The following is a 22,243-nucleotide window of genomic DNA, read 5'->3' on the forward strand; positions in this document are numbered from 1 at the left end:
TGCGTTCCCCGTGACGGGTGTTGTTTAATAGTGCCATTTGTGGTATCCAATCCGTGCCTTATGTGGATCCCAAGCAGGCTTAATATATATCATAAGTATAGCTATCTATATGTTCTAAAATGTTTTAATTGTTGTATCGTGGCTCGTTGGTCTAGGGGTATGATTCTCGCTTTGGGTGCGAGAGGTCCCGGGTTCAAATCCCGGACGAGCCCTTCTTTTTCAGTCCCGATACGACATAAATCCGACTCATGCGTTCATCTCAAACGATGTAAAGGATATAAAGACTGATACAGCTGTATCGGAATATTTTTAACCACAGAGAGAACAGAGAAGAACTGCAAAACAAAATAAACAAACTCGGACACAGTAATTATCAGCCCAATTTCTGCTGCAGATAGAGAAAAGAGGATTTAGGGCAAAAAAAAAATAGCTCAATTTTTGCCTGTCATTTTTTATTTTTTTATTTCACCTTTATTTAATTAACCAGGTAGGCCAGTTGAGAACAAGTTCTCATTTACAACTGCAACCTGGCCAAGATAAAGCAAAGCAGTGTGACAGAAACAACACATGGGATTAACAAACGTACAGTCAATAACACAATAGAAAAATCTATATACAGTGTGTGCGAATGTAGTAACATTAGGGAGGTAAAGCAATAAATAGGCCATAGTGGTGAAATAATCTCTCTCTTTCAATTGAAATGGGCTTTATTGGAATGGGAAACATATGTTTACATTGCCAAAGCAAGACTAATAAACAATTAAAAACACAAAACAACAACCACAAAAACGATTAGAATTTAACAGTAAGTATTGCACTCAAAAAGGTTTCCCTCCCCCTCCACCACCCACTGTCAGGCACCCTAAACAAAGGAAGTGAGCTCCCAGCCAGTCAGACAGCTTTGAGCCCAGTCACCCCTCCTCCCCTCCGGGCTGCTAGTAAACCTTCACACAGGCAGGCAGGCAGGCCATCCCCTGGCTGCCACAGCTGCTGTGCCGGTTGGGCCTGCCCTTAGAAAAGAGACAACCCAAAACTGCCCCCTCAACACACAGACACTCTGAAAAGGAGTCAGGCAGTCGAGTCTGTCTTTCTGTTTCTATCTCTATCATATAACAACTACAAGATCATCACTTTAACCTCCTGGAATATTCCTCCATAATTTACTGTAAGTACATTTTGATTTTAAAACTAACCTTTTTTTATTGATTTAGAAGTTTAATCTTATTGTGTGATGTTCATTTTGAACAGAAATGGTCATGATATATTTTTTTTGTAACAATTAATTAGCTAATTGAATTTTGAAGATCAAACCTTGAAAATGTATTAGCGAGAACTTGTAAATAACTAACGTTTTATGTGAGAGTGACCACTTCTTAAACCAGATAACCTAAAACGCTTTGTAACTGTTTATGGACATACACACTTTTAATGTATGTCACTCATTTTGTATATCTCTGAATGTAAAGGATATAATGACTGATACAGCTGTATTGGAATATTTTTAACCACAGAGAGAAGAACAGAGAAGAACTGCAAAACAAAATAAACAAACTGGGACACAATAATCATTAGCCCAATTTCTGCTGGCCCAGCAGTACCTCCATATCCCCATCGAATCCTCTTCCTCTCACACAGACAGACAGACAGACAGACAGACAGCCCCATTCAGCCAGGTAATCTGTGTCTTCTCCCCACCTAGTTTAATACCTGCCTAGTTAGGTGTCCAGTATCTAGTTAGATTTCCAGTATCTCGTGGACCAGCCCTGCCACCCAGTGCTCCAGTCTCTGCAGCCTATACCCAGGCCCCTCCAGACCAGGCTTTCTCAGGTCCAGGTATCCTTGTCAGGCCTACTGCCTAGTCACCTCCAGATAAGCCTTCGTGGCCTCCATTCCTCCAGCCAGGTAGGCCTGCCAACCCAGTGCTTTAGTCTTGCTGCTTCACCCAGGCTCTTCCAGTCCAGGTCCAGCTATCGCTGTCCGGCCCGGCCATGGTTCTGTGTGAGGACAGTGAGTGTGGGGTGTGTTTTCAGCCCTACTCCCGTCAGGACCGGATCCCTCGGGTGCTCCACTGTAGACACACCTTCTGTGCCACCTGCTTAGAGACCATGTCCCTGCCCAAGAGTGACATGCTCACCGTGTGCTGCCCGCTGTGCCGCCAGACCACCTGTGTAGGGCGCGGCCTCAGCCTTCAGGAGGCGCTGTGGGTCAACTCACGCCTCTGGGACTACATACCGGAGAGCAAAGAAGAGGAGGAGGAGGAGGAGAAGGAAGAAGAGGAGGAGGAGGAGGTGAAGGAAGAAGAGGAAGAGAGAGTGGAGGCTAACAGACAGACACAGGCCTCCTCACAGGCAGAATGGTGAGCCTTCTTCACTTGACCCACATGAAAAAATACAACAGTTTACTACTACAGTTTACTATAGAATACTACAGTACTTACTATAGAATACTACAGTTTACGATAGAATACTACAGTACTTACTATAGAATACTATAGCTTACTATAGAATACTACAGTTTACTATAGAATACTACAGTACTTACTATAGAATACTACAGTTTACTATAGAATACTACAGTACGTACTATAGAATACCACAGTACTCATTATAGAATACTACAGTACCTACTATAAAATACTATAGTTTACTATAGAATACTACAGTTTACTATAGAATACTACAGTACTTACCATGGAATACCACACTTTACTATAGAATACTACAGTACTTACTATAGAATACTACAGTACTTACTATGGCCTACTATAGTTTACTATTGAATACTACAGTTTACTATAGAATACTACAGTACTTACTATAGAATACTATAGTTTATTATAGAATACTACAGTTTACTATAGAACACTACAGTACTTACTATAGGGTACTTCAGTACTTGCTATAGAGTACTACAGTACTTACTATAGAATACTACGGTACCTACTATACAATGCAATAGTTTACTATAGAATACTACAGTTTACTATAGAATACTACAGTACTTACCATGGAATACCACAGTTTACTATAGAATACTACAGTACTTACTATAGAATACTACAGTACTTACTATAGAATATTATAGTTTACTGTTGAATACTACAGTTTACTATAGAATACTACAGTGCTTACTATAGAGTACTACAGTACTTACTATAGAATACTATAGTTTACCATGGAATACTACATTGCTTACTATAGAATACTACAGTACTTACTATAGTACTATAGTTTACTATAGAATACTACAGTACTTACTATAGAATACTATAGTTTATTATAGAATACTTCCGTGTACTATAGAATACTACAGTACTTACTATAGAATACTACAGCTTACTATAGAATACAACAGTACTTACTATGAATACTACAGTTTATTATAGAATACTACAACACTTACCATAAACATAAACACACACACACACACACACACACACACACACACACACACACACACACACACACACACACACACACACACACACACACACACACACGCACACACACACACACACACACCTCTGTTCACTTAAATCTTGAAATTCCTCATGCTTACCCTCCGTACCAGCATGCCCCTATCCTCAGTGTCATAATAGAGGAGTCTGGATATTTAGAAACACATTTGTTTGTTTGCCCATAGATGGTGACCAGTATCCAGGCTGCAAACAGTACCGTGATGACACAATAATAGACACTGCATAACAATAATACTGCTTCAACCACAAACAATGTCCTAACGGCAAATACCTAACATGACTGCACTTCCTCCACTGTCTTTGGTCTGTTCCTGTTACTCACCAAATCTCTCTCTCTCTCTCTCTCTCTCTCTCTCTCTCTCTCTCTCCTCTCTCTCTCTCTCTCTCTCTCTCTCTCTCTCCTCTCTCTCTCTCTCTCTCTCTCTCTCTCTCTCTCTCACTCTCTCTCTCTCTCTCTCTCTCTCTCTCTCTCTCTCTCTCTCTCTCTCTCTCTCATCCTCCTCTCTCTCTCCTCTCTCCTCTCTCTCTCCTCTCTCTCCTCTCTCTCTCCTCTCTCTCTCTCATCTCTCTCTCTCTCTCTCTCCTCTCTCTCTCTCTCTCTCTCTCTCCTCTCTCTCTCTCTCTCCTCTCTCTCTCTCTCTCTCTCTCTCTCATCCTCTTAGCCCTACGTCGAAGCGCTCCAGAAAAATGCTGAAATTTCCGGCCTTCCTCAGGAAATTCAGTCTGACAAAACCACAGCATCAAGAGAGTATTGTGCCTGGTTGTGCCAACGTGTAAGTAATCCTCACCTTGTGTTGGATCATCTGCTTTATCGTTGGGGACGCATCCCAAATGGAAACCTATTCCCTATATAGTGCACTACTTTAGACCAGAACCCTATGGAAACCTATTCCCTATATAGTACACTGCTTTAGACCAGAACCCTATGGAACCTCTGGTCTACAGATTTAGGATCTTAATTTGATCACCCTCTTTGTGCGGATCATTTTCCTGCACTGCAGGAAAATGCAAACTGTTTTGTCTGTTTTTTGTATTCAAGCTTTAAAAAAGCTTCTAAAGTTTGTAATTTCCACTTTAAAATGTCAGACTTGATTTGCCCTTACAAAAAATATATCAACTCCTACAAAAAAAATATCCATGAATTATAATTCACAAAATAATTCACCTTTCCACCTTTTTTTTCCTTTTTTCTGTTCCGGCCATATTAACCTCGTGTTGTTACATTTATGATGATCGAACGCAAAAGTGAAACTAGGACATTTTGAATATATTAATTTGATCTTCAGTTGGATTGTTAATTTATTTGTGAGCATGGCTATGTGCACTAACGGTACATCTTTTGTGTTTCCCCCCAACAGGGAGATGAAATCCTGGCGCAGGCTACCAACTGCCGACACTTATTAGGTGTGTCACGCGCTAGACGCAGGGATGTACGCGTACTGTATCAACAGCTGGGTGTTTACAGTTCTTCTCTGATATGAATAATCTGCATCTTTTGAACAATGACGTGTAGATCACCAGTTGACACCCACAGTCAACGATGCAACACGGTTAAGAACAGCTCAGAGACAGTCAGGTGTGTATCCAATATGGCACCCTAGTTCCTGTGGGCTCTGGTCTAAAGTAGTGCACTATATAGGGAATAGGGGGGCATAGGGCTCTGGTTAAAAGTAGTGCACTATATGGAGAATAAGGTGGCATAGGGCTCTGGTTAAAAGTAGTGCACTATATAGGGAATAGGGTGGCATAGGGCTCTGGTTAAAAGTAGTGCACTATATAGAGAATAAGGTGGTATTTAGGACGTGCGTTTGGAGAACCCACTATGCGTCCATGTGTGTCTGACTCTGACAAGACAGCCTTTAATTGTTGATAAGCAGTGAAACTGCTCCAGGGGTCCTGTCTTCTTCCCCATTGGTTATTCTCGTCGTAATTCCCCACAGCTGGCGCAGTGGGATTTGGTTCAGCTGTCTTTAGGACAGACGTCCCAGTGGAAGCTAGGGTACCCCCTCCAACCACTCCCCCTGCTGCCCCCCCCCTCCTCTTAACAGATGGCCTGCTGAGGATGACCCCCCCCCCCCTCCTCTCCTCCTTCCCCAGTGTCTGCAAACAGAGCGTTTAATTTATTATCAGCTTTTGCATTCACGTCAATTTTTTTATATATATTATCTTTAATAATAAAAAATATATATTTGAAAATATGAATTTTGTGTGTGGTTCTGTGTTCATGGGGTTCAGAAGTAATTTGACCTTTACACAGTGGTCAGTCAGTGGTCCTTCAGTTGATAATGGGTTTAGTTTCACCATGTGGTTTTACTCAGATGGTCTGAGCACAGTCATCTGCATAGTTTCCTACACAACATGCATCCCCAGGCCATCCCAGAGCCTTTTGTTTGAATCCCCTCATAATAAGACACAAAATTCGTGCTACAATACTTGCACAAATTGTGTGTTTTGTTTTGTAATGTTACAGTCACTCAGTAAAGGACATATAACCTTACCGCAATGAACCGATTTATATCCTCCCCATCTATCAGAAACTCTCTGAACAGATGGTCGGTAGTTACGTCCACAATGTAAATATGGTGCAGTTAGACAGTGTCAACTCAGCTGTGAGTACAATAGAGGGAGAGTATTCACAATTATAAACTGTGGGGGGGGGGGTTCAAGCTCTGAATGCTGATTGGCTGACAGCCATGGTATTTCAGACCACCGTATACCACTGGTATGACAAAACATTTTATTTTTACTGCTCTAATTACGTTGGTAACCAGTTTATAACAGCAATAAGGCACCTCGGGGGTTTGTGGTATATGGCCAATATACCGCGGCTAAGGGCAGTGTTCAGGCACTCCACGTTGCGTCGTACATAAAACATCCGTTAGCCGTGGTATATTGGCCATATACCACAACCCCCCCCGAGGTGCCTGGTTGCTTAATTAGGCAACTCCTAGTCAGAGTTCCAAATGGCTCCCTATAACCCAATATAGTGCACTACTTTTGACTGTAGCCCAATGGGCCATGGTCTTCAGTAGGGCACTAAGGGGCCGATTCCGACCCGGGTTAAGGGCGAGTATATGGAACGTAAATCCCTTTTCATGCTCTTTTCTCTCTATGCGTATTCTGACCTTGAATTTAAGCATGAGAAAGGATTACTATTTACCCGCAATTCGGTTGGGGGGGGGTTCAAAGAAATGAAGGTGTGGAGGAGGCGTGTCTACAGATACACCATATTAATGAAGGTGTGGAGGAGGCGTGTCTACAGCTACATCATATTAATGAAGGTGTGGAGGAGGCGTGTCTACAGATACACCATATTAATGAAGGTGTGGAGGAGGCGTGTCTACAGATACACCATATTAATGAAGGTGTGGAGGAGGCGTGTCTACAGATACACCATATTAATGAAGGTGTGGTGGAGGCGTGTCTACAGATACACCATATTAATGAAGGTGTGGTGGAGGCGTGTCTACAGATATACCATATTAATAAAGGTGTGTCTACAGATACACCATATTAATGAAGGTGTGGAGGAGGCGTGTCTACAGATACACCATATTAATGAAGGTGTGGTGGAGGCGTGTCTACAGATATACCATATTAATAAAGGTGTGTCTACAGATACACCATATTAATGAAGGTGTGGAGGAGGCGTGTCTACAGATACACCATATTAATGAAGGTGTGGAGGAGGCGTGTCTACAGATACACCATATTAATGAAGGTGTGGAGGAGGCGTGTCTACAGATACACCATATTAATGAAGGTGTGGAGGAGGTGTCTACAGATACACCATATTAATGAAGGTGTGGAGGAGGCGTGTCTACAGATACACCATATTAATGAAGGTGTGGAGGAGGTGTCTACATATACACCATATTAATGAAGGTGTGGAGGAGGCGTGTCTACAGATACACCATATTAATGAAGGTGTGGAGGAGGTGTGTCTACAGATACATCTTCATTAATATGGTGTATCTGTAGACACACAAGGCTTGTGTAGGAAAGGCGTGTGTAGGAAAGACTTGTGTAGGAAAGACTTGTGTAGGAAAGGCTTGTGTAAGAAAGGCTTTTATAGGAAAGGCGTGTGAAGGAAAGGCTTGTGAAGGAAAGGCGTGTGTAGGAAAGGCTTGTGAAGGAAAGGCGTGTGAAGGAAAGGCGTGTGAAGGAAAGGCTTGTGAAGGAAAGGCGTGTGTAGGAAAGGCTTGTGAAGGAAAGGCGTGTGAAGGAAAGGCGTGTGAAGGAAAGGCGTGTGAAGGAAAGGCTTGTGAAGGAAAGGCGTGTGTAGGAAAGGCTTGTGAAGGAAAGGCGTGTGAAGGAAAGGCGTGTGAAGGAAAGGCGTGTGAAGGAAAGGCGTGTGAAGGAAAGGCTTGTGAAGGAAAGGCGTGTGAAGGAAAGGCGTGTGTAGGAAAGGCGTGTGTAGGAAAGGCTTGTGTAGGAAAGGCTTGTGAAGGAAAGGCGTGTGTAGGAAAGGCGTGTGTAGGAAGGCGTGTGTGGGAAAGGCGTGTGTAGGAAGGCGTGTGTAGGAAAGGCTTGTGAAGGAAAGGCGTGTGAATGAAAGGCTTGTGAAGGAAAGGCGTGTGTAGGAAGGCGTGTGTAGGAAAGGCGTGTGTAGGAAAGGCGTGTGTAGGAAAGGCTTGCCGAGAAAAGGCTTGCGTAGGAAAGGTATCAATATCTAAATCGGAATCGGGCTGTCACGTTCCTGACCTGTTTTCTCTTGTTTTGTATGTGTTTATTTGTCAGGGCGTGAGCTGGGTGGGCATTTCTATGTGTTGTGTTTCTATGTTGGGTTAAAGGGTTAATTGACCTTGTATGGCTCTCAATCAGAGACAGGTGTTTTCGTTTTCCTCTGATTGAGAGACATACATAGGGAGGTTGTTTCTCACTGTTTGTTTGTGGGTGATTGTCGCTGTGTCTATGTCGATGTTCTATGTTCTATGTTGCATGTATGCACTAGTTCATTCGTAGCTTCACGTTCGTCAGTTTTGTTATTTTGTTAGTTTGTTAAAGTATTTCGGTTCATGTTCATCTTCGTAGAGAAATAAAAGAAGATGGCTTATTTTCCACATGCTGCGTTTTGGTCCTCACTCTCTACCTTTGACGATCGTGACACGGGCCCTAAGTAGGGAAAAAGTTGGATGTAATGAGACACAGCCCTATTGTTCTGAAATAGATACTAGTGGTTACTTCTCAATGGGGGCAATCATAGAATCATAGAGTGTACCCATGAGGTTACCGGTCACATTACCAGGGTTAGAGCTTCCAAGCCTGTTCTATTCATTCTATTTCTATGCTCCTATAGTTGTGAAAGAGGTACTAGAATAGTGACTACTTCCCTCACCTAGTTTCCCTTTTCCACATCACCGACCCATGACACATCACCGACCCATGACACATACCGGTATAGCACTTAATAAAGGACTGGGAAAACACGTGGGAGTTTTGTCAATGCTACAATACTGTCTTACTCTGAGGGCCGTATGACAGAACAATAACAGAAAACACTCGCTCAGCTATGGAAGTGAATTTTATGGCTTCTTTTTTGTTCTTCCATTGAACATCTGTGACGATTTCAACGTTTTTATGAATCCAGAACTTAGGATCGTCATCTCTGTTTTGTTAGATCAAATCAAAGTCGTTTGGTCGCGTAACACAGATCTGCAGGTGTTACAGCAGGTGCAGCGAAACGCTTAAGTTACTAGCTAGATGGGCTTTCTCTCATTGGCTATATATGCCTCGTGCATATTTACCAGTGTTACGCACCATTTTTTTTTGTTGTAAGTAGGAGCCACTTTGGGTTGAGACAATCATTCAGTGGACCTCACAGATCTTTAATTTATAGTACTTTTCCTTCCAATATGATCCATTATCAATTTGAGAGCAACGTCAGAGCAACAGAGCACATGTAATTGATTTGATGTACAGCACATCACACGTATATGCATACACACATCAAATAGGCTACGTCGCATGTATAAAACCCATATTAAGGGTTACCTCATGAGTTGGATGAGCGAAATATAACTCATTCTAAATGTACAGTCTGTTGTTGCCATCCTTGTGAGGCTATCCAGGTCAGTCTGTTTCTCTGCTTTTGTTTCACAATGTTCATTGTTGTGCTCCCGAGTGGCATAGCAGGTCTAAAAGCACTGCATCGCAGTGCTAGAGGTGTCACTACAGACCCTGGTTCAATCCTGGGCTGTATCACAACCAGCCTTGATCGGGAGTCCCATAGGGTGTTCGAACAATTGGCCTAGCGTCGTCGGGGTAGGCCGTCATTTTCTTTAAATCTGTTTTTAATTGACTTACCTGGTTAAATAAAACATGTTTTGAAAACGTTTCTTCACGTGAATAAGTGCTGACAAAAAATGATGTCACCTTTTGCGCACACTACTCCAGAAATGGGTAACACCTGATCTTAGTTCACCTTGCAATGTGTCATTTGCCCGCAGTTCCACTATCTCACTCTCTATTCCAGCACGGTCAGGACAAAGGGCTGTGATGACTAGGGGTCAGGGATGACACTGGCACATGAAAGGGGTTCTCAATGAAGTTGAAAAACTCTTTGTACTCCAAGATATCCTTGAATCTTGACTCAAACTCCATCTTCAACTCTCCCAACACACGCACAAATGCATCGTAGCTAAAATGTTGCAGTACGTCTGGGTTGTATGTGGTGAGTGCTCGGAGTTTTGTGAAATTAACAAACTGTCTGTCAGGTATGAACAGAGTGCGGATTCTATTTTGAAACTATTTTAAAGCATTGAATTGAAATTGTATCATTGTTATTGTATTACTGCGAGCCGGAATTGAAGGGCTCGCGGGCCACATACAGACTGCGGGCCGCGCGATGAGTACCACCGACATACACTGTATGGACCTACACACTTAATAAATACACAGACGAACACGCTTAAGCCGTCACACAATTAACACGGCCGTTATACTGGCATTGTGACAGGCAGTTGCAGGTATATTGAGGACAAACGAGCTGAAAGACAGAGGTCAGTTTACTTTTAGACATATGCTGATATTGGTGAACTAGAGAACCAACAAATAGGCCTAATGCACTAAAATAGGCATTACTCAATGTTGGTTTACTGTGGTAGCAGGATGACTTTCTTGTCATTCTGGTTTTGAGGTGAGCAGGCTGTGACAGGTTATGCCTCAGCTAATCTGATCTCAAATCTCAAACGTCCAGAGAAAACTACCCTGATTGATTTGATATTGACAAATGTTCCACATAAATATTATGCGGTTGGTGTTTTCTGTAATGATTTAAGTGACCCATTGTGCTGTTGTTGGTGTTAGAAATACTAATGTTCCTAAGACAAACCCACAGTTTATTCATGAGAGAAATGTTAAGAGTTTTAATGAGCAGGTTTTCTTTCATGATTTGTTTAATTTTAACTGGAGCAAGATTGAGTTTATTCCTGATGTGGAAACTGCCTGGAAATTCTTTCATGATGTTTTTTCCCCCAAATAGTAAACAGACATGCCCCATTCCACAGGTTCAGAGTTAAAGGGAGGGATAATCCATGTTTTTCTCTAAATAGTAAACAAACATGCCCCATTCCACAGGTTCAGAGTTAAAGGGAGGGATAATCCATGGTTTTCTCCAAATAGTAAACAAACATGCCCCATTCCACAGGTTCAGAGTTAAAGGGAGGGATAATCCATCGTTTTCTCTAAATAGTAAACAAACATGCCCCATTCCACAGGTTCAGAGTTAAAGGGAGGGATAATCCATGGTTTTCTCCAAATAGTAAACAAACATGCCCCATTCCACAGGTTCAGAGTTAAAGGGAGGGATAATCCATGGTTTTCTCCAAATAGTAAACAAACATGCCCCATTCCACAGGTTCAGAGTTAAAGGGAGGGATAATCCATGTTTTTCTCTAAATAGTAAACAAACATGCCCCATTCCACAGGTTCAGAGTTAAAGGGAGGGATAATCCATGGTTTTCTCCAAATAGTAAACAAACATGCCCCATTCCACAGGTTCAGAGTTAAAGGGAGGGATAATCCATGGTTTTCTCTAAATAGTAAACAAACATGCCCCATTCCACAGGTTCAGAGTTAAAGGGAGGGATAATCCATGGTTTTCTCCAAATAGTAAACAAACATGCCCCATTCCACAGGTTCAGAGTTAAAGGGAGGGATAATCCATGGTTTTCTCCAAATAGTAAACAAACATGCCCCATTCCACAGGTTCAGAGTTAAAGGGAGGGATAATCCATGTTTTTCTCTAAATAGTAAACAAACATGCCCCATTCCACAGGTTCAGAGTTAAAGGGAGGGATAATCCATGGTTTTCTCCAAATAGTAAACAAACATGCCCCATTCCACAGGTTCAGAGTTAAAGGGAGGGATAATCCATGGTTTTCTCCAAATAGTAAACAAACATGCCCCATTCCACAGGTTCAGAGTTAAAGGGAGGGATAATCCATGGTTTTCTCTAAATAGTAAACAAACATGCCCCATTCCACAGGTTCAGAGTTAAAGGGAGGGATAATCCATGGTTTTCTCCAAATAGTAAACAAACATGCCCCATTCCACAGGTTCAGAGTTAAAGGGAGGGATAATCCATGTTTTTCTCTAAATAGTAAACAAACATGCCCCATTCCACAGGTTCAGAGTTAAAGGGAGGGATAATCCATGGTTTTCTCCAAATAGTAAACAAACATGCCCCATTCCACAGGTTCAGAGTTAAAGGGAGGGATAATCCATGGTTTTCTCCAAATAGTAAACAAACATGCCCCATTCCACAGGTTCAGAGTTAAAGGGAGGGATAATCCATGGTTTTCTCTAAATAGTAAACAAACATGCCCCATTCCACAGGTTCAGAGTTAAAGGGAGGGATAATCCATGGTTTTCTCCAAATAGTAAACAAACATGCCCCATTCCACAGGTTCAGAGTTAAAGGGAGGGATAATCCATGGTTTTCTTCTGAGCTGTTTTGTATTATTCACGGCCGTAATCTAGCCTGGGCTAAAGCAAGAAAATCATGTTCTGATGCTGATTGGCTTATTTTTAGGCCGTTATGAAACAAGTGTTCTTTTCTTCTCAGGAAGGTCAAGTCTGAATATGTTATGTCTGTTACCACTGATAACCTGAATGACCCTTGACAGTTTTGGAAGCCTATTAAGTCCATGTCTGGTAACAGTAATGTTAATGAATTACCGTCATGTGTATTGAAAGACTCTGTTGATGTATATGACAAAACTGAAATGCTGAATTGTTTCAATGAGCACTTTGTATCATCTGGTAGGCTGTTTGATTCAGTGTCCTCTGCCTCTGTACAACCCTGTGTGGATGAACCAGTGTCCTCTGTCTCTGTACAACCCTGTATGGATGAACCAGTGTCCTCTGTCTCTGTACAACCCTGTGTGGATGAACCAGTGTCCTCTGTCTCTGTACAACCCTGTGTGGATGAACCAGTGTCCTCTGTCTCTGTACAACCCTGCGTGGATGAACCAGTGTCCTCTGTCTCTGTACAACCCAGTGTGGATGAACCAGTGTCCTCTGTCTCTGTACAACCCTGTGTGGATGAACCAGTGTCCTCTGTCTCTGTACAACCCAGTGTGGATGAACCAGTGTCCTCTGTCTCTGTACAACCCTGCGTGGATGAACCAGTGTCCTCTGTCTCTGTACAACCCTGTGTGGATGAACCAGTGGGAGCTGGTCAAACTTTTAGCTTTTTGCCATTCTCAGTGCAGGTGGTACATAAAGCCCTGAAATCCTTAGATCAGAGAAAGCCAGCAGGTCCTGATCTTTTGGATCCCTGCTTTTTAAATCTGGCAGCTGATTTCATAGCTGAACCACTTACATATATGTTCAATCTAACCCTGGAATGTAATGATATTACAAAGATCTGGAAATCAGCATTTGTCCTACCACTTTTAAAAGGGGGAGATACAACTCTTTTAAATAATTATAGGCCAATCTCAAAGCTGTCACCCCTGGTGAAAATACTTGAAACCCTTGTTAGTGAACAGCTAAAAGAGTTGTTCTATACTAACTCTATTTTATCAATGTACCAATCTGGCTTCAGGAAGAAGCATAGCACAATTACAGCAGCCGTGAAGGTTTTAAATGATATCACTGAAGCCCTTGACAAAAAACACCACTGTGTCTCACTTTGTAGTGATCTCTCTAAGGCTTTTGATACAGTTGATCATGCTATACTGAGGCAGAGATTGTCGTGTAGGTCTTTCAGAGCATGCAGTTGCATGGTTTGCTAACTATCTGTCTGATAGAACTCAGTGCACTCAATTTGATGGGCTCATGTCTGTTAAACGATCTGCCTGTAATGGTGTGTAATGGGCTCTGTACTTCGTCCCCTCTTATTCACTATTTATATAAGTAATTTAGGCAAAAATGTGCAAAATGCGGAATTTTACTTTTATGCTGATGATACTGTTATTTATTGTTGTGCCTCGTCTCTCACAAAAGCTTTCCAGAACTTGCTTTAGAAAACACCATTAGTTTAGTTTTGTCGGTATTGAAGAAAAGCTTCAATTGTTGAACAGTATAAAAAGCAATTTGCAAGAAATAGACCTCTGAATCTTTCACCTATTACTACCTGTCAGGGCAATGAGATTGAGACTGTAATCTCATATAAATATCTTGGAATTCTAATTGATGACGGCCTCTCTTTTAAATTGCATATTCAACAACTTACAAAACAATTGAAGCTGAAATTGGGATTTTATTTTAGGAATAAGGCCTGTTTTTCTTTTGAAGCTAGAAGGAGGCTAGTATCAGCTACATTTATGCCTTTACTAGACTATGGGGATATTTTATATATGAATGCTTCCTTCCGCTCAGTGTTTCAGATCAATTGACACTCTTTACCATGGAGCATTGAGATGTATTTTAAACTGCAAAACCCTTACGCACCACTGCACTTTGTATACCAGGGTTGGTTGGCCTTCTCTAGTCACTCGTAGGCTCAGTCACTGGTATACTTTAATTTATAAAGCCATTTTGGGTTTACTACCATTTTATTTGGGCATTTTTATTGTTCAGAAATGTGGTGGGTACTCTCTTCGTTCGCAGGACTTTATCCTGATGAAAAAATGTCCGGACTGAATTTGGTAAAAGGGCTTTTATGTACTCTGCGCCATCAGCTTGGAACGCCTTAGAAAATACTTTTAAACTGGAAGAACTTGTCCCGATTGGTGTTTTTGAGGCTGATTCCCTGACCTGTCAATGTTTTTAATTAGCTGTGTTATGATTTTGTTATACTCTTGTGAATTCAGTTTTTTTTACCAGGTTATCTGTAGTTGTTGATGTTGTCTGTCTGTAATTGTGTAATGACTTGGTGCTGCCTATCTTCACCAGGACGCTCTTGAAAAAGAGATTTCAAATCTCAATCAGCCCTTCCGGTTAAATAAATAAAAATAAATCAAATCCACCAGCCATCTCGCTCTGAGCCTGGGGACAAGGTCATGTGTCACCTGGTTCATGTCTCACCTGGTTCACGTCTCACCTGGTTCACGTCTCACCTGGTTCACGTCTCACCTGGTTCACGTCTCACCTGGTTCACATCTCACCTGGTTCACGTCTCACCTGGTTCACGTCTCACCTGGTTCACGTCTCACCTGGTTCACGTCTCACCTGGTTCATGTCTCACCTGGTTCACATCTCACCTGGTTCACATCTCACCTGGTTCATGTCTCACCTGGTTCTATCAGCATAGCTATGGCTGGGCAGGAATAACATTACAGATTCAACAGAGGCCATCGGTAATGCTTATAGCTGGTAGGTTATAATTCACCAGACAGATACCATGACTAGACTGGTAGGTTATAATTCACCAGACAGATACCATGACTAGACTGGTAGGTTATAATTCACCAGACAGATACCATGACTAGACTGGTAGGTTATAATTCACCAGACAGATACCATGACTAGACTGGTAGGTTATAATTCACCAGACAGATACCATGACTAGACTGGTAGGTTATAATTCACCAGACAGATACCATGACTAGACTGGTAGGTTATAATTCACCAGACAGATACCATGACTAGACTGGTAGGTTATAATTCACCAGACAGATACCATGACTAGACTGGTAGGTTAAAGTTCACCAGACAGATACCATGACTAGACTGGTAGGTTATAATTCACCAGACAGATACCATGACTAGACTAGTAGGTTATAATTCACCAGATAGATACCATGACTAGACTGGTAGGTTATAATTCACCAGACAGATACCATGACTAGACTGGTAGGTTATAATTCACCAGACAGATACCATGACTAGACTGGTAGGTTATAATTCACCAGACAGATACCATGACTAGACTGGTAGGTTATAATTCACCAGACAGATACCATGACTAGACTGGTAGGTTATAATTCACCAGACAGATACCATGACTAGACTGGTAGGTTATAATTCACCAGACAGATACCATGACTAGACTGGTAGGTTATAGCTGACCTGGAACATCCATCAGAATAGCATGCATAGTCCACATGACAAGTCAAGAGTTAGCCTTCAGGACCTTCAATACCTCAATGATGTGGGATGTTGTCTCACCTGGGATGTTGTCTCACCTGATTCTGGAGAAAATGCAAAGCATCAAAAATGTTTAAAAAAAAATATATACATATATATATATATGTAAGAAGGCAAAAGAGCAAAGAATTGTCAAAGCCAGGACTAGGCAGCGACGAACCAATAGGCACATATCTTCACGAGGATCACCAGGAATTGTTATCTTCTTAATTATTATCTTCTTAATTGTTATCTTCTTGTTATTAATTGTTATCTTCTTAATTGTTATCTTCTTAATTGTTATCTTCTTGTTATTAATTGTTATCTTCTTAATTGTTATCTTCTTAATTGTTATCTTCTTGTTATTAATTGTTATCTTCTTAATTGTTATCTTCTTGTTATTAATTGTTATCTTCTTAATTGTTATCTTTTTGTTATTAATTGTTATCTTCTTAATTGTTATCTTCTTGTTATTAATTGTTATCTTCTTAATTGTTATCTTCTTGTTATTAATTGTTATCTTCTTAATTGTTATCTTCTTGTTATTAATTGTTATCTTCTTAATTGTTATCTTCTTGTTATTAATTGTTATCTTCTTAATTGTTATCTTCTTGTTATTAATTGTTATCTTCTTAATTGTTATCTTCTTGTTATTAATTGTTATCTTCTTAATTGTTATCTTCTTGTTATTAATTGTTATCTTCTTGGAACCTATTGAGACAACAACTGTAATGTCACTCAGGTCAGGGAGCTTTAATAACTCACTGTCTAATTTTCAATAACAAAGGTCAGTGGGGGGGGGGGGGGGCGCTGTAATCTGTTATGTTTATAATTAATGGATAATTTTTTAATAAAGAGAGTATTGTTAGCTGAGTTGATCATAATTGCGTTGGAAGTAAACTGATCTGATCTTTGACACCAAACCGCCACCATCTGTCTATGAGACATCAGTAATCTCTGTTTGCTGACAGTGACCTCTTCAAAGACAATGTAGCAATTGAGGTGGGGGGGGGGGGGGGGTGGACCCAAAGCGTGGGCATTTACTGGACCGTGTACGAAAGGTTTCTTTCAGAAAGTAGGTTGTGAGTATACGAGGAAGGGTCATTCAGGGTTAAAAGGCCAATCAGTGAGGACAGGGGGGGGTCAGGTCAAAGGTCGTCCGTGAGATCAGATCTATAAGAGTGTGTTTCCGTGCAGGCTCATTTGATAAGAGGTTGAATCTATCTTGTACAACGAACCTTGCGGGGAAAAAATTCCGTCCCATTCAAAATACTAGTTTCCTTAACCCTAACCTTAACCTTAGCCCAAACTCCTAACCCTAAGCCTAAAACCAACACTAGCTCCTAGTCCAAAACCTAACCCTAGCTCCAAACCCTAAACCTAATTCTAGCTCCTAACCCTAACCCTAGCCCCTAACACTAATTCTAACCTTAACCCAAAACCCCCTAGAAATAGAATTTGACCTTGTGGGGACCAACGAAATGTCCCTAGTTGTTTGTTAACTATTATTGTGGGGACTTCTAGTCTAGTCCCCAAAAGTATAGTTAAATACATCTACACATCTACACACACACGCACACACACACTTATGCTATTTAATTTTTCTTTCGGTCTGAGATATGCAGCTCTGTAGACAGAAACCCTTTAGCAGAAGCAGAGCAATAGAACACATGGTCTCTTCCCCTATAGAACACATGGTCTCTTCCCCCTATAGAACACATGGTCTCTTCCCCGTAGAACACATGGTCTCTTCCCCTATAGAACACATGGTCTCTTCCCCGTAGAACACATGGTCTCTTCCCCTATAGAACACATGGTCTCTTCCCCGTAGAACACATGGTCTCTTCCCCTATAGAACACATGGTCTCTTCCCCTATAGAACACATGGTCTCTTCCCCTATAGAACACATAGTCTCTTCCCCTATAGAACACATGGTCTCTTCCCCCTATAGAACACATGGTCTCTTCCCCGTAGAACACATGGTCTCTTCCCCTATAGAACACATGGTCTCTTCCCCGTAGAACACATGGTCTCTTCCCCGTAGAACACATGGTCTCTTCCCCGTAGAACACATAGTCTCTTCCCCTATAGAACACATGGTCTCTTCCCCTATAGAACACATGGTCTCTTCCCCTATAGAACACATGCTCTCTTCCCCCATAGAACACATGGTCTCTTTCCCTATAGAACACATAGTCTCTTCCCCTATAGAACACATGGTCTCTTCCCCAGTAGAACACATGGTCTCTTCCCCTATAGAACACATGGTCTCTTCCCCCGTAGAACACATAGTCTCTTCCCCTATAGAACACATGATCTCTTCCCCAGTAGAACACATGGTCTCTTCCCCCATAGAACACATGGTCTCTTTCCCTATAGAACACATGGTCTCTTCCCCTATAGAACACATGGTCTCTTCCCCTATAGAACACATGGTCTCTTCCCCCATAGAACACATGGTCTCTTCCCCTATAGAACACATGGTCTCTTCCCCTATAGAACACATGGTCTCTTCCCCTATAGAACACATGGTCTCTTCCCCTATAGAACACATGGTCTCTTCCCCTATAGAACACATGGTCTCTTCCCCTATAGAACACATGGTCTCTTCCCCCATAGAACACATGGTCTCTTCCCCCTATAGAACACATGGTCTCTTCCCCTATAGAACACATGGTCTCTTCTCCTATAGAACACATGGTCTCTTTCCCTATAGAACACATGGTCTCTTCCCCTATAGAACACATGGTCTCTTCCCCTATAGAACACATGGTCTCTTCCCCCATAGAACACATGGTCTCTTCCCCTATAGAACACATGGTCTCTTCCCCTATAGAACACATGGTCTCTTCCCCTATAGAACACATGGTCTCTTCCCCTATAGAACACATGGTCTCTTCCCCTATAGAACACATGGTCTCTTCCCCTATAGAACACATGGTCTCTTCCCCTATAGAACACATGGTCTCTTCCCCCATAGAACACATGGTCTCTTTCCCTATAGAACACATAGTCTCTTCCCCCTATAGAACACATGGTCTCTTCCCCAGTAGAACACATGGTCTCTCCCCCTATAGAACACATGGTCTCTTCCCCAGTAGAACACATGGTCTCTTCCCCTATAGAACACATGGTCTTTTCCCCTATAGAACACATGGTCTCTTCCCCTATAGAACACATGGTCTCTTCCCCCTATAGAACACATGGTCTCTTCCCCTATAGAACACATGGTCTCTTCCCCTATAGAACACATGGTCTCTTCCCCCATAGAACAAATGGTCTCTTCCCCTATAGAACACATAGTCTCTTCCCCCTATAGAACACATGGTCTCTTCCCCTATAGAACACATGGTCTCTTCCCCTATAGAACACATGGTCTCTTCCCCTATAGAACACATGGTCTCTTCCCCTATAGAACACATGGTCTCTTCCCAAATAGAACACATGGTCTCTTCCCCGTAGAACACATGGTCTCTTCCCCTATAGAACACATGGTCTCTTCCCCTATAGAACACATGGTCTCTTCCCCGTAGAACACATGGTCTCTTCCCCCATAGAACACATGGTCTCTTCCCCTATAGAACACATGGTCTCTTCCCCTATAGAACACATGGTCTCTTCCCCTATAGAACACATGGTCTCTTCTCCTATAGAACACATGGTCTCTTCCCCGTAGAACACATGGTCTCTTCCCCTATAGAACACATGGTCTCTTCCCCTATAGAACACATGGTCTCTTCCCCAATAGAACACATGGTCTCTTCCCCTATAGAACACATGGTCTCTTCCCCTATAGAACACATGGTCTCTTCCCCCTATAGAACACATAGTATCTTCCCCTATAGAACACATGGTCTCTTCCCCTATAGAACACATGGTCTCTTCCCCTATAGAACACATGGTCTCTTCCACTATAGAACACATGGTCTCTTCCCCAGTAGAACACATGGTCTCTTCCCCTATAGAACACATGGTCTCTTTCCCAGTAGAACACATGGTCTCTTCCCCTATAGAACACATGGTCTCTTCCCCTATAGAACACATGGTCTCTTCCCCTATAGAACACATGGTCTCTTCCCCTATAGAACACATGGTCTCTTCCCCTATAGAACACATGGTCTCTTCCCCTATAGAACACATGGTCTCTTCCCCTATAGAACACATGGTCTCTTTCCCAGTAGAACACATGGTCTCTTCCCCTATAGAACACATGGTCTCTTCCCCTATAGAACACATGGTCTCTTCCCCTATAGAACACATAGTCTCTTCCCCCATAGAACACATGGTCTCTTTCCCTATAGAACACATAGTCTCTTCCCCCTATAGAACACATGGTCTCTTCCCCAGTAGAACACATGGTCTCTTCCCCTATAGAACACATGGTCTCTTCCCCAGTAGAACACATGGTCTCTTCCCCTATAGAACACATGGTCTCTTCCCCTATAGAACAAATGGTCTCTTCCCCTATAGAACACATGGTCTCTTCCCCCTATAGAACACATGGTCTCTTCCCCTATAGAACACATGGTCTCTTCCCCTATAGAACACATGGTCTCTTCCCCCATAGAACAAATGGTCTCTTCCCCTATAGAACACATGGTCTCTTCCCCCTATAGAACACATGGTCTCTTCCCCTATAGAACACATGGTCTCTTCCCCTATAGAACACATGGTCTCTTCCCCTATAGAACACATGGTCTCTTCCCCTATAGAACACATGGTCTCTTCCCCCTATAGAACACATAGTATCTTCCCCTATAGAACACATGGTCTCTTCCCCTATAGAACACATGGTCTCTTCCACTATAGAACACATGGTCTCTTCCACTATAGAACACATGGTCTCTTCCCCTATAGAACACATGGTCTCTTCCCCAGTAGAACACATGGTCTCTTCCCCTATAGAACACATGGTCTCTTTCCCAGTAGAACACATGGTCTCTTCCCCTATAGAACACATGGTCTCTTCCCCTATAGAACACATGGTCTCTTCCCCTATAGAACACATGGTCTCTTCCCCTATAGAACACATGTTCTCTTCCCCTATAGAACACATGGTCTCTTCCCCTATAGAACACATGGTCTCTTCCCCTATAGAACACATAGTCTCTTCCCCCATAGAACACATGGTCTCTTTCCCTATAGAACACATGGTCTCTTCCCCTATAGAACACATGGTCTCTTCCCCTATAGAACACATGGTCTCTTCCCCTATAGAACACATGGTCTCTTCCCCTATAGAACACATGGTCTCTTCCCCTATAGAACACATGGTCTCTTCCCCTATAGAACACATGGTCTCTTCCCCTATAGAACACATAGTCTCTTCCCCCATAGAACACATGGTCTCTTTCCCTATAGAACACATAGTCTCTTCCCCCTATAGAACACATGGTCTCTTCCCCAGTAGAACACATGGTCTCTTCCCCAGTAGAACACATGGTCTCTTCCCCTATAGAACAAATGGTCTCTTCCCCTATAGAACACATGGTCTCTTCCCCTATAGAACACATGGTCTCTTCCCCCTATAGAACACATGGTCTCTTCCCCTATAGAACACATGGTCTCTTCCCCTATAGAACACATGGTCTCTTCCCCCATAGAACAAATGGTCTCTTCCCCTATAGAACACATTGTCTCTTCCCCCTATAGAACACATGGTCTCTTCCCTATAGAACACATGGTCTCTTCCCCTATAGAACACATGGTCTCTTCCCCTATAGAACACATGGTCTCTTCCCCTATAGAACACATGGTCTCTTCCCCAATAGAACACATGGTCTCTTCCCCGTAGAACACATGGTCTCTTCCCCTATAGAACACATGGTCTCTTCCCCTATAGAACACATGGTCTCTTCCCCGTAGAACACATGGTCTCTTCCCCCATAGAACACATGGTCTCTTCCCCGTAGAACACATGGTCTCTTCCCCGTAGAACACATGGTCTCTTCCCCTATAGAACACATGGTCTCTTCCCCTATAGAACACATGGTCTCTTTCCCTATAGAACACATAGTCTCTTCCCCTATAAAACACATGGTCTCTTCCCCGTAGAACACATGGTCTCTTCCCCGTAGAACACATGGTCTCTTCCCCGTAGAACACATGGTCTCTTCCCCCGTAGAACACATGGTCTCTTCCCCTATAGAACACATGGTCTCTTCTCCTATAGAACACATGGTCTCTTCCCCTATAGAACACATAGTCTCTTCCCCCATAGAACACATGATCTCTTTCCCTATAGAACA

General features: G+C 42.3%; 1 protein-coding gene and 1 non-coding gene across 2 annotated transcripts; both read left to right on the forward strand.

The window, feature by feature from the left end:
• The first annotated feature begins 140 nt into the window (after positions 1-140).
• Positions 141-212, forward strand: trnap-ugg (transfer RNA proline (anticodon UGG)). The gene has a single exon. It is a non-coding gene; the product is annotated as a tRNA-Pro (tRNA).
• On the forward strand, positions 213-5,676 carry im:7152348 (uncharacterized protein LOC559250 homolog). Its single transcript, XM_055941149.1, has 4 exons — positions 213-1,165; positions 1,512-2,356; positions 4,141-4,251; positions 4,837-5,676. The coding sequence occupies exons 2-4, from the start codon at positions 1,989-1,991 to the stop codon at positions 4,880-4,882; spliced, it is 525 nt and encodes a 174-aa protein (XP_055797124.1). The 5' UTR covers positions 213-1,165; positions 1,512-1,988; the 3' UTR covers positions 4,883-5,676.
• Positions 5,677-22,243: the final 16,567 nt, after the last annotated feature.

Source organism: Salvelinus fontinalis, chromosome 12 (genome assembly GCF_029448725.1).
Source record: "Salvelinus fontinalis isolate EN_2023a chromosome 12, ASM2944872v1, whole genome shotgun sequence".
Lineage (NCBI taxonomy): Eukaryota > Metazoa > Chordata > Actinopteri > Salmoniformes > Salmonidae > Salvelinus > Salvelinus fontinalis.